Source organism: Lepidochelys kempii, chromosome 3 (genome assembly GCF_965140285.1).
Source record: "Lepidochelys kempii isolate rLepKem1 chromosome 3, rLepKem1.hap1, whole genome shotgun sequence".
NCBI lineage: Eukaryota > Metazoa > Chordata > Testudines > Cheloniidae > Lepidochelys > Lepidochelys kempii.
Genome location: NC_136382.1, coordinates 146,337,535 through 146,358,463, shown reverse-complemented (window position 1 = coordinate 146,358,463; position 20,929 = coordinate 146,337,535). Strand labels below are relative to the sequence as shown.

Here is a 20,929-nt window from a genome sequence, read left to right as displayed (position 1 = left end):
CCATCTTGACATCAGTGGCACCGTACCACGTATGCAATCTTAATGCACACAGCGCTTAGTGTCTTCACTGGGAGTTAGACACACATTATTCCAATAGAGTAAATGCCTTTGTGTTGGGGGTTGATTATCACAGAGTGATGCAGTGATCTTGGGAGTAAGACAATGTGCTTCAACCTTACTTTCTCTAACATAAACAGACAGTAGCATGTACAATTTAAAAACTTGTACACACAATTCTTCCCCTGTGGAGAGGATGATAGAGAATGAATCACACAGGACAGAGGTCAGTCATGTTGCTTAATGCACTACTGGCAGATGCTCAGTGAAGAGGATGGTATAAAACTCTGTATGTAATTGAACAGAAAAACTTGTTAGCAAACACATCCTGTTTCCTCTGAGTTCAGAGTAGGATAGAGAAGAGCCCGAGCCTCCTTTCAGTGGCTAGGAGAATTGTCACTTTTCCCAATCCCCTCCACTGTAGGAAAACCAGGAATTGCTAGAATGGAACAAAGGTGTGTCTAGTCCTATCCTGTCTCCAGCAATGGCCAGTATCCGATGTTTCAGTGGAAAGTGTAAAATGCTCTTATGTACAATTTAGCAGTAACCTGCCTACACGGGGAAGTTTCTTCCAAAGCCAACTACAAACTGTCAGAGTGTTATGAACGGAAGCATAAGGGTTTATATCCCTTATTAATGGTTGTAGTAGGTGCATAGTCTTATTGGTCATGAGAACAAAAAATGCCATTAATGTTAAGGTTGGTAGTAAGTATGTGTATGCAATGGAAATTTTAAAAGTATGGAACAAAAATTATCTCTCTTTTTAATAATTGCAGGATTAAAAGTTAATCTAGACAACGTTTAGTAGACCCCAGAAAGAGGGATGAACTGCTGTAGAAGCAGGAAGAGCATACCCACCTATCCTGCCCTTCAGTATGACTAAGAGCTAGTTTAAACAATGTGGCTGGGACATTGCTAAATCTGTAATGTCCCCCAAGGCTCGGTCCTGTCACTTGTTCTGTTTAACAAGTAGGTACAGCTACATGGGGAGAATGAGACTTTATGGGCTATAAATAATGCCATCAGCCATGTAGATGATTCATCAAGCATAGACAGTTTTGTACCGCTGCTGTCCCACTGCCTGGTACATTTAAGAACCTGAATGAAAAATAGCTGGCTCAAGTTCTGTCCAGAAATGAGAGAACTGATGCTAATAGGCAGAGGGAAGTTGTTTAAGGAGCTAGCAGTTACTGTGATCTTGCTCTTGAGAGAGAGAGTGTCCATTTTATGGCTTAAGGTGATGCACAGTCTGGAAGTCCTCCCCCTTCCCCTCCCCACTATTTTGGGTGCTCGGATAGCAGCAGTAATGAGGAATGCTTTCTTTCCACTTAGGCTGGGCAGGAGACTCTGGACGTGGACCTGGCTATGGTGATCCATGCTTTAGTGACATGAAGAAAGGACTTTCTCATGGCCCCTATTGGGCTAGCTACTTCCAAAAGCTTCCCTGATCACTGGGAATGTATTACTCCAATATTTCATACAATGCAAGAGCTGCAATGAGCATGGAGAAGGGAAAATGGGTCTGCCCATCTCTTACAGGAGCAGCAAATGTGGGGATCTTTTCCCAAATATGAAAGCAGTGAATAGGGAATACGAAGGCCCCCCATCTGAAAGCTTACCGCCAGCCTTGGTAGCTGAATCCCCACAGAGCAACAGCAATACGGGGTCTCCTCCCCATTCCAGCCAGCCACCCAAGTGGTCACTGCAGGGCAGTGGGCCACTGGCCAAAGGGGTAGTGGGGAGTCCCAGCCCATCCAATATCTCCAACCCCACTTCCTGGTCCATGTGGAAGGCAGTGGTGGATCCACCATCATTTCCCTCCCCACAAAGTCCAAGGGAGGCAGTAAGGAATCTGCACTTCTGGCCCAGCAGTGGCTTCTCCACCCAGGCTGCACGCTACAGGAATTGAAAGGAAGGGGTATTTTGTGGGGGCAGTGACGCAGCCTGCTCCACATGCCTTGAGCTGTATGGGACGTCACTCTCATGGGCCCCAGGCACAGAACCACTTCTGCCCAGAGCCAACTGTGCCCATAGTACACGCACCCCACTCCTTTTAGTCTTGCACAGACCCCCCTCCACCTGAAGCACACACTGGGATTGTATTCTGATAAGAGGGCTTGAATCTACCCGATCCCTCTTATTAAGATCATCTTGGTTTCATATCAAGTATTTGCTGTGGCAAGTCCTGGTGGGGGACATGAGGTATTAGGTGAGTGTGGCTGGTGTGCATGGGAAGGGGGAGCAGCAGGTACCCCTGTGCCGTCCATAGGAACAGGTTAGTATCCCTTTAAAAAGTTGGTGAGCTTTTCAGTGGCACTCACCATGGTGGTAGAAGCCACCGGCAGTCAGGCAGACCAGATGTATGCTATAGTGAGGCCTTGCGTGTGTGCATGTGATTAGTAAACACATCTATTGGGACCAAGCTATTCCCAGGTGATTTCTTTATGTTCTGGGAGATCGTCTGTCTAGCTGCTGTGGCACCTAATGCTGCTTAGCCCACCATTAGTTGCTATTGTGTACTCAGTGAGCCCAGTCAGCAAGGCTGCAGAAAGCATATATATCACTAAGGTACTGGTTACATGTATGAGTTATGATCTCTAGTGGCTAGCTCACAAAAGGATAAGGAGCTGCTGCTATCAGCTAAGGGAGTTTTCCTTCAGATCAAATGACAGAGCCTGTGCTTTTGGAGCTGAGAGACTAAGGGCTAGATTTTTAAAGGTAGTTAGGTGACTTAATGGGAGTTAGATACCTAAATATCTTTGACAACTGGCCCTGAGGCTCTTATCCCAGCTCTACATGGGTGTCTAGTTTATCTAGTAACACTTAGCTTTTAGCCATACACGGTTTCATTGCAGCAATGGAGTCAAATGTGTCATAGCAACCAACTCGGAAACCATGGGGGTTTCCGCACCATTCAGGTCTCGGAGGTCCACAGCTTTCACACTGATGTGTCCTAAAGATCCTCAGGCGCTATGTGAGACATGTTTCACCCCTTGTTCCCTCTGTCCTGACATCAACCTCCATCTCGGGTGCTGCGTATCAAATTCTGCTAGTTTACACTGCTTGGAGTTGACTTCCCCTTCCATGGATCTTTGCAAGATTTGCAGTAATTCAGCCAGGTATGTTCAACATAAAAGCACAGAAACCTTTTTATTTTAACACCTTAGGTCTTGCTGACTTTGATGGTGTCTCTATTTTTAGGAAACCCGTATTTGCATTTTAAAAACTAAAATGCAGTAACAATATTTGGATGTACAGTTTTTAAAATAGTCTTCAATATGCAAGCTGTACTGCATACACCTTTTATGTTTTTTATTGCAAAAGGTTTAGCAACTTGTATTATGAAAAGCTCTTAAAGTAGCTCAGATGTGTTACAAAAGGAACTCTGCTTTCTTCACAAACAAATATACAAGAAAAAAAACTTTTTATGAGACGGTTTACAGATAACTTACTATCCCATGTTTTAACAAAACATTCTTTGCAGGGGCTTTTCCACAGATGACCTGTACTTTGGTTGCTGTCCAAGGTAAATGTTTTTTAATGTATAACAGGATATATTCTACACTTCTTCTATGCACTGGATTCCCATTGATATCAGTGGTAATTCCACAACTGTAGAATAAGCCCTTATCTTTTTATTTACAGTGTTTATGAAATAGATACTTAAAATGAGACATTTAAAAACAAAACCAAAAATCACTTTTGGGGATTCTGACAATTAAAGGATCACTTCAAAGACTTAGGCAATGAAATTCTCGTGACATTCAGTCACCATACAAAACAGTTGTTCAATAAGTTTATGGTTTGGGTTTTTTTAAGTGGTTTACCTTGTTGCCTTTTGAAAAATAATCTTGCATGCTTGATATGGAGGATGGTCACTGAACTTTTACACATAAGTGAAGAGCATTTGAAAACCACCATGGTAAATGCTTATCAAGTTTGCTATTTTTTAAGATTAAAATGTTCAAAGAAATGAAAATATGTCCTAATGCATGCAAATTTGCCCTTATTGCTCCTAACTTCATATTCCCATGTTAGACCCCCTGCGCAAAACTGGTCTACTCAGGGTTTATGAATGGTGTCAGAATTCGGGCCAGTGAGGGTACAAAGTGTCTTTGAAGTGTGTGTGTTTTGCTGATGGAAGGCTGCAAAACCTCATCAATGCAATAACTTGATAATCTCCTTGTTCTACTAATTCTATCTCAGGGTATCTGTATTGTGAAGTAATGCATGCCTACAAGCAATCACTCCAGATTGGCACAGATCCCTTCACCTCTGTCTCTGATTAAATGATTTCTTTTGGCTAATTAGGGTTGGAAGGATTGTATTTCTAATGATGTTTTTGAGTAGTAATTAATTTGAATGACATGTTTGCATTCAGATCCTGTTATTTATTCAAAGGGTAGTAGCTAGGAGAATTGAGCCACAAAAACTCATTTAATATTTCATCATTAATTTCTTACCCTTTCCTCCCGCCCCCCGGGCATTGTGGACTACAAATTCCAATATCCAGGGAAGTTCATGAACAGTCTTGTTTCTCTCAAGTAATATTTAATTCTTCTCACCTTTCCCTCCATGAACTGTGATAAACAATGAACATATATTATCAAGTTTTAGTGGGTGAAAAAAATAGATGCCAGCTGACACCAATTAAAGCCCAAGTCTTTCAAGACTTTAGTAATATATCACTTCTGGCACCATTTGCTGAAGATTAGTTCCTCATTTAAGAAGGCAGTATCATAATAGTATAATTGGCTTGGTCAAGCACCATTGACCAATTGACAAGCATACTCTGTGAACCAACAGACACAAAACCAACCCCAAATACTTCATCTACAGTGTGTGTCTCTACCATTGGGAAGTCCTGCTTTTGCCAATGTATAATACCCAATAATACAGTCAGACTGTGTTTCTCTTAAATCCTTAACAAAACAACTCTAGAACAGTCTTTTCTCTTCATGCTATTGATCTCCATCCATACATCAGGGTGAAATCTAAAAGAGGAATGGTTTGGTGATAATGCAGTGGTTCTCAAACTTTTTTCATATTGTGTACCACTTAAGACGGAGGCCCTTCCAATGGTATCTCCTCCTTGAGCCCAGACCCTTCTTGCAGTAACTATCGTGTTTGGACACGGACAATAGGACAACGTTAAGAGGAAAAGATTTTAAATAAACTCCCTCTAATGCAATGGGTGGGGATTCTGGATTCCATGTTCCTGATTTTGTATGTACACCAGCTGCTTCCTCTCCATAGGTGCAGAACTTCATTAAGTTCAGTAAATGCCTGTAGACCCCACTGCTCTAATCTATCCAGGTCACTTTGCAGTTTGGCTCTTTCTCCTGTTGGTATCTATCAGCTTGAAATTATACCAAATGAAAACCTGTCAGAGAGACATAAAACAGCTGTCCAAGGTTTAAAACAAAGGTGTTCTGGATTTTGTTGGAAAGCATCTCTGGAAACCCTGAGAGTCCTGGTCTGGACAACAACTAGCAGGAAGCATCACTGCTAGAAGACAGAGATGCTTCACCACTCTGATAGACACAGCTTGGTCTCTAACCGGCAGTATTCCACAGATCACCAGTGGTCCACAGACCACAGTTTGAGAAGCACTGTGACAGAGAATGTCTTTAAAGAGAGCTTCTGCAATACACAGAGGCCAAATGAAAATGTCCCTGGGATCTACACTGAAAAACCTTTTCAAACCTCTCTTCTGGAAACAAATTTTCTATCTACAACGCTGAGTCACTTGATTTATCTTTTCAAGGGTTGTAACTGTCTTTGTCTATCCAACCAAGTCAGAGTTTTGAAGCCAGAAAAAAAGGTAAAATAAAAATGCTTGTCTACACAGAGCTTTATCATGCATAGGGAATAGAGCTGAAATCAGCTTTGTTAACTGAAAAATGCCAGAGAATAACTCTTCTAGTATTTCTTGGACTCATAGCTGGCATTACTTGTATAGCATTTTGTGTATCTCCTGCATGACACCCAGTGACCCAGCGTTAGTATAATGCTTTGCCTACTTTCATCAGTTCCGGGGCTGTGAATTAAACTCTGTACAAATGTTCTGGATGATCCTAGGAACGAATCTGTAGAGGTGGTCAAATTCATCCACGAAGAAGGAATGCTCTTTATCCGGGTCTGTTGCAATGGCTTCCAGTTCATCCTGGGCTGCCCATGCAATTCCAACGGAATAAGCTATGACCTCTGAAAAGACAACCAGTGTTTAAAATGGCCAGGTGTGTTTTGAAATTAATTTTACAAAACCTGCTCCCACAATAAATGTGATGTTCAGGGCATAAAATGAAGGGATCAGACTCTGGGCTGTGGCTTCTGAGAGACATTATAGAAGGTGCAGCCAATGGGCTGCTCTTATGTACAGCAGGCTCTGAAACTGAGTGTTACAGTTAATGTCCCTCCCACCCTCAATACAATGCCTACACTGGGGTCTCTGAAAGGAGCTGCATAGACTCATGTACGTCAGACCTATGTTTCTTCTGTGCCAGGAAAATTCTCCATGTCCCATTGCCGCTTATTTTACGGCCTCTATGTGAGCGTCCAACAAGAACTGAACCACTTATACAGGCTGCGGTGTGAAGGGCAGTGTCAGCCCTGAAGAATAGGTCTTGCCAACGGCAGAAAGGTGTCAGACAGTAGTAAGCTGTTGCCTGAAAGCCTGGCACAGAATGTGTTTGAACATCCTACTCTGAAAGCAAAAGTGAGCTTCATACACACACTTCTTGTATCTGTAGGCCTACAGAAACCCATTGAGCACTGTAATGTGTGAGATACATCCTGTCTGTCTGACAAATCTGACTACACTATTTTCTTACGGGCTTCCCATCCATTTACTCACCCACCTTCATCTTGATTAGCTCTAACAAGGCTATAGCTTAGGGTGGTGAGCTGCCCAAAAGTCCATCTACTGCCATAGTGCAATGACCACTCTAACTGCCTTAGCTCCATACATGTTAAGCTACTGTATATAGGTGGAGTGGGCCACCGCAGCAGAAGATAGCAGTAGTTTACCATTTTGATGAGCTGTCATGGCTGGCACTCTGACATCATCATAAGACCTGCCATCTGTAATGAGAACCATTATCTTCCTCTTGTTGGGTTTGGATTTGCTGAAGAGCTGTTTAGAGGCATAGTTGATGGCTGCTCCAGTGCTGGTCCCTCCACTCCAGTAGTTGATTCGCTTAATAGCATTCAGAACATCTTGCTTAGTGCTGTGTTTGTCAAATCCAAACTCCAGCCTCTGCTCATAGGTGTACTGCACAGCTCCAATACGGGTGTCGGTGTCTGAAATCTCAAATTCTTTGCTTATGTTGGCTACAAATTGGAGGACAGTGCGGAAATTGCCAGTGCCAACGCTGCTGGAACCATCAATTACAAAGCCAATGTCAGCTGAATTTAGACACGTCTTGCTGCAAGCCAGCCGAGCGGTGTCACAGACCCGTTTCACCAAGGTCTGGACTACCTTGCGTAGGTTGAACCAGCTTGGCACGTTAATGGAATAGAAGCCATTTGTTCTGCATACAGCCTGCAGAAAGATGCAAATACAAGAGTAAAAAGGCACTTATTGGGCATAATGTGGATTTAGTTTAATTACACAATCAAATTCTGCTGCCTTTCTGAGAAAAATCTATATCTCATATAAAGTGTGTTCAACTAAAGCACTAGACATCCTGCCCTGGCATTTATAAAATATGCGATGGAGCTGTCAATGTAAACTGTCAGAATTCAATTCACTATGAAATTCCACCACCCTCTGAATTTGGTTTTGTACACAGGTTATTTCAGAGTTAGGCCAAGTGTCAAAACTACAAATTCATTTTCATATATCTTCATTTAGTTCAGAGTTATACTCTGTACAAAGTGGCCTTCTTTTGGAGTTCCTTGTTTGACTGGCAATGGCTCCAGATCACATCCCCTCCAGTTAAAAGTAAAAAGATGAGGTTTTGTCCACCTGTCAGTCCTGCAAATTCGACATGGTACCTGAGAGTCAAGCTGGGTTCTTTCTGGCTCATGCCATCCCAAGGAGAAATCAGGATCATGAAACAGAAATGTGGCAACAGACAAATGTTGGTGATGCATAAACTAAAGGAGAATCCGCCATGGTTGTGTTGGCTCCCCAGTGCAGTGGAAGCAAAATTTCTTACATTTTTACAGCTTAGTCAGTAACTTAAGCAGTTATGACTCTGAATGCGCATAGGGAGCAGGTGGGGGGAAGCTCTTCCAGACCTAACAAGAGGAGTTGGGAACTTGTGGTGAAGGAATGGATTTCTGGCCGGCTGGCTGGGGGCAGGGAGAGAGGAGGCTGGAATGTGGAGTATGTTGTAGGTAGGAGAGAGAGATTCAGAATTGTTTTAAATGTAAAATCTTTAAGATGTTCCAACTAACTTGTTGAGGTCATTTGATGAGCCAGATTGTGTGTCTGCTCTTCATCATCTACCTGAAAAGAGGGTTCAACTGTTTCTGTAGTAGTGTCCTCCCCGGTACATTTGGTGACAGCAAATCTATCTCACAACAGCTCTAAGTTAGTTCTGTACACATCGGTTTAGGCTTCTCGTCATAGCCTCACCATGTTTATTTTCTTCTACCTTGCTGCTCTTTTTATGTTCTGATGCTGCCATATACAGCCACAAGATAAAGTCACAGAATCATAGGACTGGCAAACATCTCGAAAGGTCATCTAGTCCAGCCCCCTGAACTCCTGGCAGGACGAAGTATTATCTAGACCATTCCTGACAGGTGTTTGTCTAACCTGGTCTTAAAAATTTCCAAGGACAGAGATTCCACAAGCTCCCTAGGCAATTTATTCCAGTGCTTAATCACCCTGACAGTTGGGAAGTTTTTCCTAATGTCCAACCTAAACTGCCCTTGCTGCAATTTAACCACCCTTGCACCTCTTGCTTTTTGTCCTAGACTCAGAGGTTAAGGAGAACACTTTTTTCCCCTCCTCCTTGTAACAACCTTTTATGTACTTGAAAACTATTATCAGGTCCCCACTCAGTCTTCTCTTCTCCAACCTAAACAAACCCACATTTTTCATAGATCATGTTTTCTAGACCTTTAATCATTTTTGTTGCTCTTCTCTGGACTTTCTCCAATTTGTCCACATCTTTCCTGAAATGTGGCGCCCAGAACTGGACACAGTACTCCAGTTGAGGCCTAATCAGTGCAGAGTAGAGTGGAAGAATTACTTCTTGTGTCTTGCTTACAACACTTCTGCTAATACATCCCAGAATGATGTTTGTTTTGCCAGCTTTGCCTTCCTGTTTGGGCCCTCTGCTCTCTATCTTCCATGCGGGCTCTGGCAGGGTCACAGAGCCTCACTGTAGTTTTGCCCTTTTAAAAAATAAATGAAAACAAGACTATAAGCCAATGAAATGCATCCTGGAGACAGCCCAGCTAATGCCATTAAGGAAATGTATTTCATGGCACAGTGACAGTGGAAAGTGCACAAAATCATCTTGCGGGGTGGCTCAGAGAACAAGTTGCTTTCTGAAAATATTTCTAACTTCCACCCTGCTTCCTGAACCCTGGCTGATCTGGCATATCGCACCTCATGTCACAGCTTCATGCCAATTGGCCCTGCAGTACTTTTTAAATTGACATGAGTATTGGCTGCCTATCTGAAATGGTTTAAGACTAGACCACCATAGGGTAGATTGTAAGGATTCACTCTTATTCCAAGCATATCCAGAAGTTTCATCTATTTATAACACAGCAATGGAGACAACATACCTATCCTGATTAGCTGAATAATTAGTATGTGCCCATGTGTTATGATTTCTCATTTAGACGTTTGTGGCTTTTATTTTGTTCTGTTGAAGAAATCTCACAAAAGCAGGCTGAGCTCCAGGTGTGTTCGGTATATGTAGTATTTTTAGGTTGCACCAAGTATCTATCAGTCTCTGTGGTACCCAGGTGCAATGACTTTTATAAGAACCAAATAGCACCACAGGAATGGGATGATGTTTCTTCAAGGATGTGTGGGCTTTCCTGACAGACCTAGGTAGATACAGTCCTGGAGACTTAATATTCCAGCTGTTTGCAGGAAGGGAGTAGATTTTAAACAAAACTACTATTTCTGTCTCTCTCAGGAATCTATATGGCTCTTATTACTGTACTATGTGTGAGCACCCCACAATCTCATGTATCCTCACAATGCACCTGTGAGGTAGACAAGTAGTAGTATTTCCATGTTACGAATGGGGACTAAGGCACAGAATTAGGTTTTGCATGCAGCCTGAACATAGGTACCTAACTCTGTAAGAGGAGAGGGGCTTAGGACACCCCCCCCCCCATTGGCTAGTTTAGGCTACTCCCTGCATAGCTTTCTGGCTGTTGTTGATCCCACCCTGAGGTGTCTCTCTCTCCCCATTCATTGTATAAAGAGAGTCGGCACCTAAATCAGGAATTGTGGATCCCATTGTTAGTTCAGTGATTTTCTAGGTGCCTAAAAGCTAGGCATTGTGATGCTGGGCATTGTAATGCTTAAGTCCATTTGTGGATCCAGGCCAGAGAGTCTAAGGGTATGTCTACACTGGCAGAGTTACAGCGCCACTCAGAGAGCGCTGAAGGGAAAACGCTGTTGTGTGTTCACACTGTCAGCTGCCTGCGCAATAGCATGTTCACACTTTTGGCACTTGCAGCATTATTAGGAGCAGTGCACTCTGGGTAGCTATCCCACAGAGCACCTCTTTCTCTTCTTCCAATAAGAGTTGTGGGAAGGCAGAGGGAGTCACGGGGCCTCCTGGGTCCTGTCCCAATGCCCTGTGATGCATTGCTTCGCATCCCAGCAATCCCTGTGCTTCCGTCTGCATTTGGCGCCATCTTTCAACGGTTTGTGTACTGCATGCCCTGCCGCTTCGGTCTGCAGGAATGGATCCCGCACTATTGACCAATATGCTGCTTGCTCTGACCAACACATCATGAGCGGCCATGGAGTTATTCTTTAAACTACAAAGGCAAGAGGAGTGTGACATTGATCTCACCACGCGTAGTAACTATGACACAAGATTGCTTGTGGCATTCCCAGAGGTGCTGACCACAGTGGAACACTGCTTTTGGGCTTGGGGAAATGAGCACTGAGTGGTGGGATCGCATCGTCATGCATGTCTGGGACAATGAGCAGTGGCTGCAGAACATTCGGATGAGGAAAGCCACATTTATGGGATTGTGCGATGAGCTCGCCCCAGCCCTGTGGCACAAGGACACGAGAATGAGAGCTGCCCTGCCATTGGAGCAGCACGTGGCGATTGCACTGTGGAAGCTGGCTACTCCAGACTGCTACGGCTTGGTCACTAACCAGTTCAGAGTGGGAAAGTCAACCGTTGGACTTGTGTTGATGGAAGTGTGCAGGGCCATGAATCGCATCCTGCTCTGAAAGACTGTGACTCTGAGCAATAGTGCATGACATTGTGGATGACTTTGCACAAATGAGATTCCCTAACTGCAGGGGTGCGATAGATGGCCCACATATTCCAATTTTGGCACCAGACCACCTAGCCACCAAGTACATTAATGGCAAGGGGTATTTCTCAATGGTTCTCCAGGCGTTTGTGGATCACCGTGGGCGTTTCACGGACATTAACACAGGCTGGTCCAGAAAGGTGCATGACGCATGCATCTTTCGGAACAGTGGCCTGTTGAGGAAGCTGCATGCAGGGACTTCCTTCCCAGACCAGAAGTCTGGTAGGGGATGTTAAAATGCTCATTGTGATCCTGGGAGACCCTGCCGATCCCTTAATGCTGTGGCTTATGAAGCCATATACAGGGAACCTTGATAGCAGCAAGGAGCAGTTCAACAACAGGCTGAGCAAGTGCAGAATGACGTGTGTGCTTTTGGATGTTTAAAGGCCTGCTGTTGCTGCCTATATGGGAGGCTGGACCTGGCCGATGACACTATTCCATGCTGATAGCTGTGTGATGTACGCTCCATAATATTTGAGAAGGGAAGAGTGAAAGCTTCACTCAGGGCTGGATCACTGAGGCTCGTAGTTGCTCTGTTTGCAGTGCTAGCAGCGTCTGGAGTGACCGCTTGGTGCTCCGTAACATTTAAGAGCCGCCGTTTGGCTTCGTTCTGTTGCACCGCATTCTTCTTTAGGTCCCTCTTCTCGCTGTCCTGCCACTCCTTCAACTCTTGTTTTTCGGCCGCGGACTGCATCGTGACGTCACGCAGAAAGTCCTCTTTATTTCTTCGGGGCCACTTTGTAATTCTGCGCAGCCTTTCAGCCGGCAATAACAAAGAGAGAGGCTGGGCTCCCAAGGTCATATCCGTGAAGCCAAAATGCAACATTTTACAGAACCAGTATTGTCTGCAACACACAGCCCACTGATCTAAACCACAGCCTCTATTCACATATCTAAACTAATTAGCTGATCCCAGGCAAGCACACATGAGGCACAGGGCCCCCAAAATGGTGAGTAACTGTAGGGGCAGGGGAAATCAGTGTTTCAGGACCATACTGTACATGGGGCAGGTGGCTCTGGGGGACAGCTAGCACTGTGGGGGGGGGAGAGCCAGCACTGTGGGGGGGCCTTATAATCATTACTGTCCCCACATTTTCCACAGGCTGTGTTCATTATGGAAGATATCTCACTGCTAAGGGTGAGCATGGAATCAAAGGAGGGTCTTCTCCAAGACTGCAGCTTCTGCCCATGTGCAGAAATAGTACTTCCTGTCCCCAGTGATGGCACAGGGTTGCGGGAAAGTTACCCTTAATGGGGCAAGAAACAAAGCAGCTCTGCCAAAGAACCTGTGGCCGGGGATTGCCCAGTATCTCCCTGAGAGTTTCCTGGAGCTCTGAGGCAGATTCCTGTGAAGTGAGGGAGTCCATCAACACCCTGTTCTACTGCTTAGCCTAGGCATGTGGTGGTACGTGCAACATACAGACACAAGCAGTGGTGAGCTGGAGCCGGTTGTTAAATTTAGAAGCCCTGTTAGAACTGGTTGTTCTGCGAGGGACAACCGGTTCTAAAAGAGCTTCTAAATTTAACCGGTCAAAAGTGGCGCCGACTCCATGGGTGCATTCACAGAGGTGCTGACCACTGACCCTAGTGAAACGCTGCTTTTGGGCTTGGGGAAACCAGCACTGAGTGGTGGGATCGCATTGTCATGCATGTCTGGGACAATGAGCAGTGGCTGCAGAACATTCGGATGAGCACCCAAGGGGAAAATTTGGTGGGTGCAGAGCACCCACCGGCAGCCTCCTCTGCTCCGCCTCCTCCCCTAAGTGTGCCGGGGTCGGGGGTGGGCAACAACTCCCTCGTGCGGTGAGGAGGGAACCAGTTAAGATTTTGGCAGCTCATCACTGGACACAAGCCAGCTTTCTGCCTCCCCCCCACACACAACAACTCACTTCAGTGATTCCCAAAATCAAAGTCACTTACAAGGGTCCTCCTCTACTGATTGCGCTTTGCCAAGATCTGACAGCTGTGACTGGCTAGGCTCCCCCGGGGGTAGAAAATAGCTCCTGGCTGCATGCATCTCTGACCTCCGAGTCATCCTCTGCCTCTGGGTCCCCCTCCCCCTCCACATCCTTGTCCAAGATTTCCTCCTCCTGCTCGGTCTGCTCTCGACTGGCATGCGAGCTACCGAAGTATCCACAGTGGTCTTCACAGTGGAGGTGGGGTCGCCACCGCATATGGCGTCCAGCTCTTTGTAGAACCGGCCACTCGTGGGCACAGCACCAGAGCGGCAGTTTACCTCCCACGCCGTGTGGTGGGCGTTCTGCAGCTCCTGCACTGCAGCGTGTCCCGGTCATGGCCCCTTTCTGTCATGCATCGTGAAATCTGTCCGTAGGTATCATAATTCCTACGGCTGGAGCGCAGCTGGGCCTGGACAGCCTCCTCGCCCCAAATGCTGATGAGGTCCAGCAGCTCGGCATTGCTCCAAGCCTGGTGCGTGCAGCTGCATGGTCACCTGGAGAGATGCGCTGAGACCACTGCAGGCATCACCGAGCAAACAGGAAGGGGACTTTCAGAATTCCCAAGGAATTTACGAGGTGGGGATGATGCTTGGTCACCTGAGGGCAGGGTAGTCAAGTTCAAACCGATGACCAGAGAGGTGAGGACAGGCATCGTGGGACACCTCCTGGAGGCCAGTCGCAGCACGTAATCGACCAGGAGGTCTACACTGGCGCCGTGGCGCTGTAGCCCGGGTGCAGAAAGCTCTAGGCCTCTTGTCAGAGTGGTTTTTTTGCAGCGCTGCAACTGCACAGTTTCTGCGCACCCAGTGGCGTGGCCGTGCGTGCACCTCGGGAGTTACAGCGCAGAAAGCTGCTTTACTCCGCAGAAACTTGCCAGTGTAGACAAGGCCTTCTACAAGGTTGCCCTGGAAGTCTGTGGGGGAACAGGGAAATGAACTGAGCTCTTCCAAGCCCCAGGCCTAGCAGCCTAGGCACTAAAGTTTGAGTTATAGTTATTACTTCATATGGGAAGCAAGCTGAAGGTAGCATTTAAGAAGAATGTCTTCATAACATCTACAAAAGGGTTGAGGAATGCCTGTTATGCATGTCCATTGGCTGCTGTACTCAGTGACATTTAAAATTTAGAAATATGTATTTTCATAAGACCCAAGGGTTTAGTCTTCTGCAAGGACTCATTAACAACTGTTAATGGAAACACTAGAAATATTAACTAGTAGAGGGGTCAAAAGTGTTGCTTTCTGATGAATGCTCTAGGAGCATGGCTTGGACAGATTTATTGATGCTAGAAGTCTTTTCACTAAGCCACTGATGTGTTTCTAGCCTGGGTAGCGGATGGTCAATGGATCAAAAATTGTGGGTGTCACCTAATTTATTAATATCATTTCAAATAATTGTCTGTTCAGCAACACCTCTCAATCACATTTTTAAGTTGTCTGTTTTTACTAACTCTACTAACTATTGTGCCTTCTCTTGGATGTGGAAACGGGAGTTGTTTATGACCTTAGTACTAGCATGGGACTCAAGGGCTTCTCATACTTTGTTGAAGGGGAGAATTACAGTGTAGGTACAAATAAAAACTTTCGAGTTAGTTACACAAGTGTAAACTCAGAGTAACTCCATTAGCTTCAGAAGAATTACTCCGGATTTACACCTGCGTTTTGTAACTGGAAACAGAATGTGGTTTTAACGTCATAACCCATACAAATCCTAACAACAACAGAAATTATTTCATTAAAAGAGGCAACAGCCATGCTTTAATATATACAACACTAGTTTCTACTGTAGCTGTTCAAGATAATAATCATATGAGAATTCAAGTGGGGAAGGATGGTATTAGGAATGCTGTGATTTCAAGGGAAGGTATTTTTGCAGGCTATTTATTTTTGTGGTCTGGTATTTTTGTAGTGCAGGGATATAAACAAAAGCTTTATACAGCCTTAATTCCAGCCTTAAAAATGGTATTTGTTTGTAGCTCAGCTCATTCATGGAATATAGAAAAATGGGATTAGAAATGGAAAAGACCTACAGTGTTTAGTTATCTGTCCACATTTGCCTGCCAGTGCAGAATTGTGGCTCGCAGACTGTTTTCTAACACTTTGTCCAGCCTAGCTTTACAAGTCCCAAATGCTATGGTTTTCACCACTTCCCTTGGGAGACTATTTCATAGTTTAATAGATCTCCCTACAAGGAAGTTTCCCCCTCTATTCCTTAGCTAATAAAAATGTTACTGGTTCTTCATTTCAGCAATCCTCTTCTGGTATAGGCAGAATGTAATATAGCAAGCCTCAAACCTAGGGTTACCATACATCTGTATTTTCCCGGACATGTCTGGCTTTTTGGTTCTTAAATTGCCGTCCTGGAGGAATTTTTAAATATCTAAAAATGTCTGGGATTTTGCCATTATTATTTTTCCCCAAAGAAGAGTTGATCATTCGAGAAAGAAAGTGAATTTTGATCACTTGAGAGAGTGTCTACTTTTTCCCCCTAGCTCCCAGCGCTTGCGCCGCAAAACAGCTGTTTCGCAAGGTAGGGGGGGAGGAGGAGGAGGAGGGGGACACGAGCACCACCTTCCCTTTTTTGAACGTTCAAATATGGTAACCCTACTCAAACTTGAGACAAATAGAATTATGAATCCATGCCAAGAGCATTGCTGCCATTGCTATTCAACATTCAAATGTTAGATCCTACGGCAGTTCTTAGAGGGAAGCCATAACTATAAGAAGGAGAAAAAAAGGGGGAGGGAGAAGAGGAGAGCAACATCATACAAGATGGGCTCAAATCAAACTAGGAGATCCAAACACCCTGAAAACCTTAGTAACATTCAGGCCTACCTCCAGGCTTTACACTGTAAACCCAGATCTAGTTTCATGTACCCCATTCCTCAGTACCTTGTCCACAAAGTTGGGTTCAATAACATTCTGTTTTTCGTTTTCATCAGCTCCTTCAATAGTGACAAAGAAAATGTTGATTCCAGATTCTCTCGCCAGTCTGGAGGCCTCCTCCACCTTATCGGTGGGCCATCCATCCACCAGCACTATGGCCACATTGGGTGCTCCACCTCGGTTTCCATTGGTATCCAAAAAGAAGTTTTTGTTAACAAATGAAAGTGCTTTCCCTGTAAGAGAAGTGAATAGGAGGCGGATGTATCCTGTTTACAGTAACCAGTCTCTTTAGACATGGCACCACTGAACTCTGAGATAGTGTTACTCACTGACCTAGAGGTCAAATTCCAGTCCTAGAGCACTGGGAAGGGGTGCATTAGCAAAGACAGAGTAGAGGCAACTTGACATGGCTACACAAACACGAAGGGGAGCCACCTGCAATGGTCCAAGTATATGCCCTACCCTGGTTCTAACAGAGGGGTGAACTTCACCCTTTCTCTGCTCCTCCTTATTAGCACTGATGAGCAAAGAGAGTACCAGGCTCAGATGTGCCAGGTGAGCTGCTGATGAGGTTGAAGGAGAAGAGTGACACCCCACAACTCTAAACTTTCCTGAAAACCAAACCAAGGCAGGAGGGGTGGGAAATAGAATTTAAAAAATATAATTAAAAAAAATATCTTTTACATAAGGTGGGCTCAAAATCTCACCAACTAATCCACATAAGTTATTAAAAGGTCTTTGCTAGCTCCTTTCTCCCCAAATCAGTCCAATGGAGGGGGCAGAGAAGTTCTAATACCCTTGCTAGTCTGATGGCAATATACGCATCAGAGGGTGCCCAAAGCATGCTCCTAAGCATGAGGTCATCAGCTGACAAGGCTGGTTCCATGGTGCTACAAGGAGCTTATTTGCCCACTAGATCTAGGATCCTACATCCCCTGTCTTCCTCGGGCTAGGAGCTGCAGATATGCTATCCCATGCCACATACCAACATTGGAACGTCCTCCTTTCTGTGGAATTTTCTCAATGGCATTTTTCACATCCCGGGAGTTTGCATGAGTTTTGAGGTTAAATTCTGTAGAAGGATCATCACTAACATGTAAATAAGACAAAAAGAAAAGCAGCCATCAGTTTTTGTTTTACATGTAGCATGGTTCCATTTATAATCACTTTAGTAATGCTCCATGGGGAAGGAAGAGGAAGACTCATCTTGTAAGGCAGTTCATTACATAATAACAGAGGAGACCCTTAAAAGGAAGTCTCTACTGTTTCCTATGTAAACATATAGGTATGCCTGTAAAACACAAATGATAAAGTAACAGGCATTCGTGAAGACATACCAATGGAATCTTTCTTAAACATTTCTACGGCAGTGGGCATCTCTGAATTCATTTAGCAGAGCCGTGGTTTTCAACCTGTGGTCCACGGACTATGTCTAATGGGTCCTCACCTCCATTCAAAAGTTTTTAGGGGTCAGCAAATGGAAGAAGGTTGAAAACCACTGTAGTAGAGGCTACTAGCTTGCATGTGGTAATGGTGTAACAGAGAGTCTTAGTTATATGAATTATAGGGCTTCGCTCGTTTGAAAGCTATTTTTAGATAAGTTTACAACACGTATTTAAAAAAAAAAGCTTGGTGTGTAATTTTGTTTCACCTTTTAGCACTCTGCTGCTATTGGTGTTATAAATTGAACTTCAATGCCTATTTTGTACTAGTCTCATTAGTTTACAAGGCTACTTCCTGCTTCAGAGAACCCCCTCATTTATTTCAGTGGTTTTTATCACTTTGTTATTAGTTAGCAGGAAAAAGAATAAAGACATTTAAGGCTAGAAGGGACCATTATGATCATCTAGTCTGACCTCCAGCATCTTGTTTACTTTTGTCTATGTTCAGAAAATAACAAAGTAGATTTTTCCCATAGACCTTTTTATTCAGTCTCATAATATCCCAAATGTTATTCCCCAAGTTTCCTAAGTTGAATTTTAGATAGTTTCTCTCATTTAGAAGAGATGTGGTGTTAAAAATAAAAAGCGATCACTCCAAAAAGAGTTGGGAACAGTGCAGTAGGGACCCTGTACAGCCTGAGGCAGAGCCAGACATTACGGGGAGACACTCTTACCCATACTGAACAATGCCCATGAGAGGACCAGCTATGCCAACATCAAGAGCTTGAGCCACATCACTGAGGAATTGTTTTTGGATCTGAAAACGGCGTTTACCGATGCTCCAGCTCCCATCAATCAAGAAGGACAAATCAACTTTGCAGTCTGAAACAGGAAATAATAATGAGAGAATAAATGTGAAGGGTGTTGTTGTTGTTTCTTAGATTTGATTTTCCTCTGATGAGAAATCAAGGCATCAAAGTTATATCTGACAACCTATCCCACTATGTGACTGCAGCAGAAAATTCTCATTCCTATTCATTTTCAAGGGATCATTATATCATCTAGTCTGACCTCTTCTATAACGTGGGCAAGAGAATTTCACTCAGTTATGTCTGTATTGGACCCAATAACTATAACAGTCATGGTATACAACCTTGATCATTAATCCTACTCACCAGATACAGGGAAATCCATTCAATCTGCTAAGACCCCGAAATTCTGACTCCAGCCGTACCTAGTAGGTCTCTCTCCCTTTGCTGCTGGGCCCATTTTCTGAGTGATTCCCTCCTCCCTCCATTAGATCTGCTGCCAAGCCAGTACAGCCCCAATTCCAGGAGCCAGGCCCGCTCAGTCAGTTACCCCAGATGAAGGGAGTGCTCCTGTTATCAGTGCCCACTTGCCTAGGTCTCATTCCAGGCACAGCAAATACAGGGCATAGTTAGCAAGCTTCCCCCTGGCAGGATCCAAATTCTGTGTCTGATGGCATATTGCAAAGCCATGGCCCTTGGACTGTAGAATTCACATGACCCTCCATGTGATATTTTAACCAGCCAATATCTCACACATGCTTCCCAGCTCAGGTAGACAGGCGCAGGCTAGCTCTTCTTGAGTGAGCAAGCTGAAAACCGCAGTGTAGCCAGAGGTAGCACGGGCCATGGCTTAGGCTAGCCGCCCAAGTATGTACCATGGGGGTCCGGGAGGGTTTATACTCAGGTGGCTAGTCCAAGCCGCTGCCTGAGCTGCTACTCAACGACACTGCTGTTTTAGATGCTAGCTCAAGCAGAGCTTACATGTGTCTGTCTACCCACCCTGGGAAGCAGGCACTGTAGATGTACCCTTTGCTTTGAGTAAGTTAAGAGTCTGTTGCTATTTTTTTCCTAACGTAGAAAAAATTATTATTTACAGCAGATGAGAGACATGGCTAAACAGAAACTTTTAAGGATGTCTAGGTTAGTCTATTGTAAAGGAATATATGTTCCAAAAATGTGTTTTTCCCTAATAGCTAATGTTTGGTTAATTTCTTGACTATATTCTTAAAAGTCCGATTCACATAACAGCAAAAGATCATTATGACTTAATCATACAATTAATTCTGATTTACATACTTGGGTTTCCCTGGGAAACTGGCTCCAAAGGTTTCGGATTCAATTCTTCCTTTGAACTGACACCTGGAGAAATAAAAAGAAAAGTTTAGAAGCTAAATGTGCAAGAAACTGTTCGGAGTCTGCCCTCACTTATAGGAAGAAGGCAAGGAGTGAACAGATGCATCTTGTTCCACATATGACTAAGAAGACGGGTCTGAAAGAGATTTGAGCTGCCTCTTATTATTTTGGTCAGGTGACATGTAAAACACTGCATCCCGGGGACACAGGGACATGTTGCTTGCCTCCACTCCTGTTACTGATTAGAAAAGGAAAGGATTGGGATCAGATTATTATAACTGCTTCACATTGACCTTACACTAGGTCAAGGATTCCCAAACTTGTTCAGGGTAAGGCCCTAGTGGGCCGCGAGATGCTTTGTTTACCTGAGCGACCCAGTGGCTGCGGTTCGCTGGTCCTGGCCAATGGGAGCTGCAGGAAGCAGCATGAGCCAGTCCATCGCTTCCCACAGCTCCCATTGGCCGGAAACTGTGAACCGCGGCCACTGGGAGCTGTGAGCGGCCGTACCTGCAGACTCTCGGGTAAACAAAGCGTCTCACTGCCTGCCGGGGCTTACCCCCAACAAGCCATGAACCAAGTTTTGGAACCCCTGCACTAGGTCTTAGTTCTTTTGCTTAATGGAGATGTCCATCTACTCATCCTGAAATCTTTTAATCAGAGGAGAACTATTAAACCAGGGTGCCAGCTATATTCCATGTCTAAAACTGATGAGGAGAAGACTAAAAAGTCAGTAACATATGGCTATTTCCAATTTTTTTTACACATTCACTCAAAGGCTAAATTTGCTCCTAAAATCTGACAAACATATATGGCAAAAAAGACTGGAGAAAGGGTTATCATTTTGTATCCTATCCTGGTACCTCCAGCTGGTTCAGAGCAGTGGCTCATTTAAAAGGTTTACTATCCAGCAGCCAAATCTGGTGGTGCAGACTTTTCTGAGTTCCTCTTCTGACCACAGTTCTATTTTGTGTTGTTTGCTAGAGGTATTAAATTTGGCTTTTCTGACA

The 20,929-nt window shown here is 44.5% G+C and overlaps 1 protein-coding gene across 1 annotated transcript in view; it reads right to left on the bottom strand.

The window, feature by feature from the left end:
- Positions 1-5,831: 5,831 nt before the first annotated feature.
- The window catches only part of VIT (vitrin), a 63,885-nt gene continuing 48,787 nt past the window's right edge, over positions 5,832-20,929 (bottom strand). Inside the window, exons 13-18 of the mRNA XM_073338364.1 lie at positions 19,866-19,928; positions 18,495-18,642; positions 17,364-17,467; positions 16,385-16,611; positions 7,087-7,600; positions 5,832-6,264 (exon numbers count right to left, since the gene is read on the bottom strand). Of these exons, the coding sequence (XP_073194465.1) occupies positions 6,086-6,264; positions 7,087-7,600; positions 16,385-16,611; positions 17,364-17,467; positions 18,495-18,642; positions 19,866-19,928 (1,235 nt within the window). The 3' untranslated portion in view covers positions 5,832-6,085. The remainder of the gene's footprint in view (positions 6,265-7,086; positions 7,601-16,384; positions 16,612-17,363; positions 17,468-18,494; positions 18,643-19,865; positions 19,929-20,929) is intronic.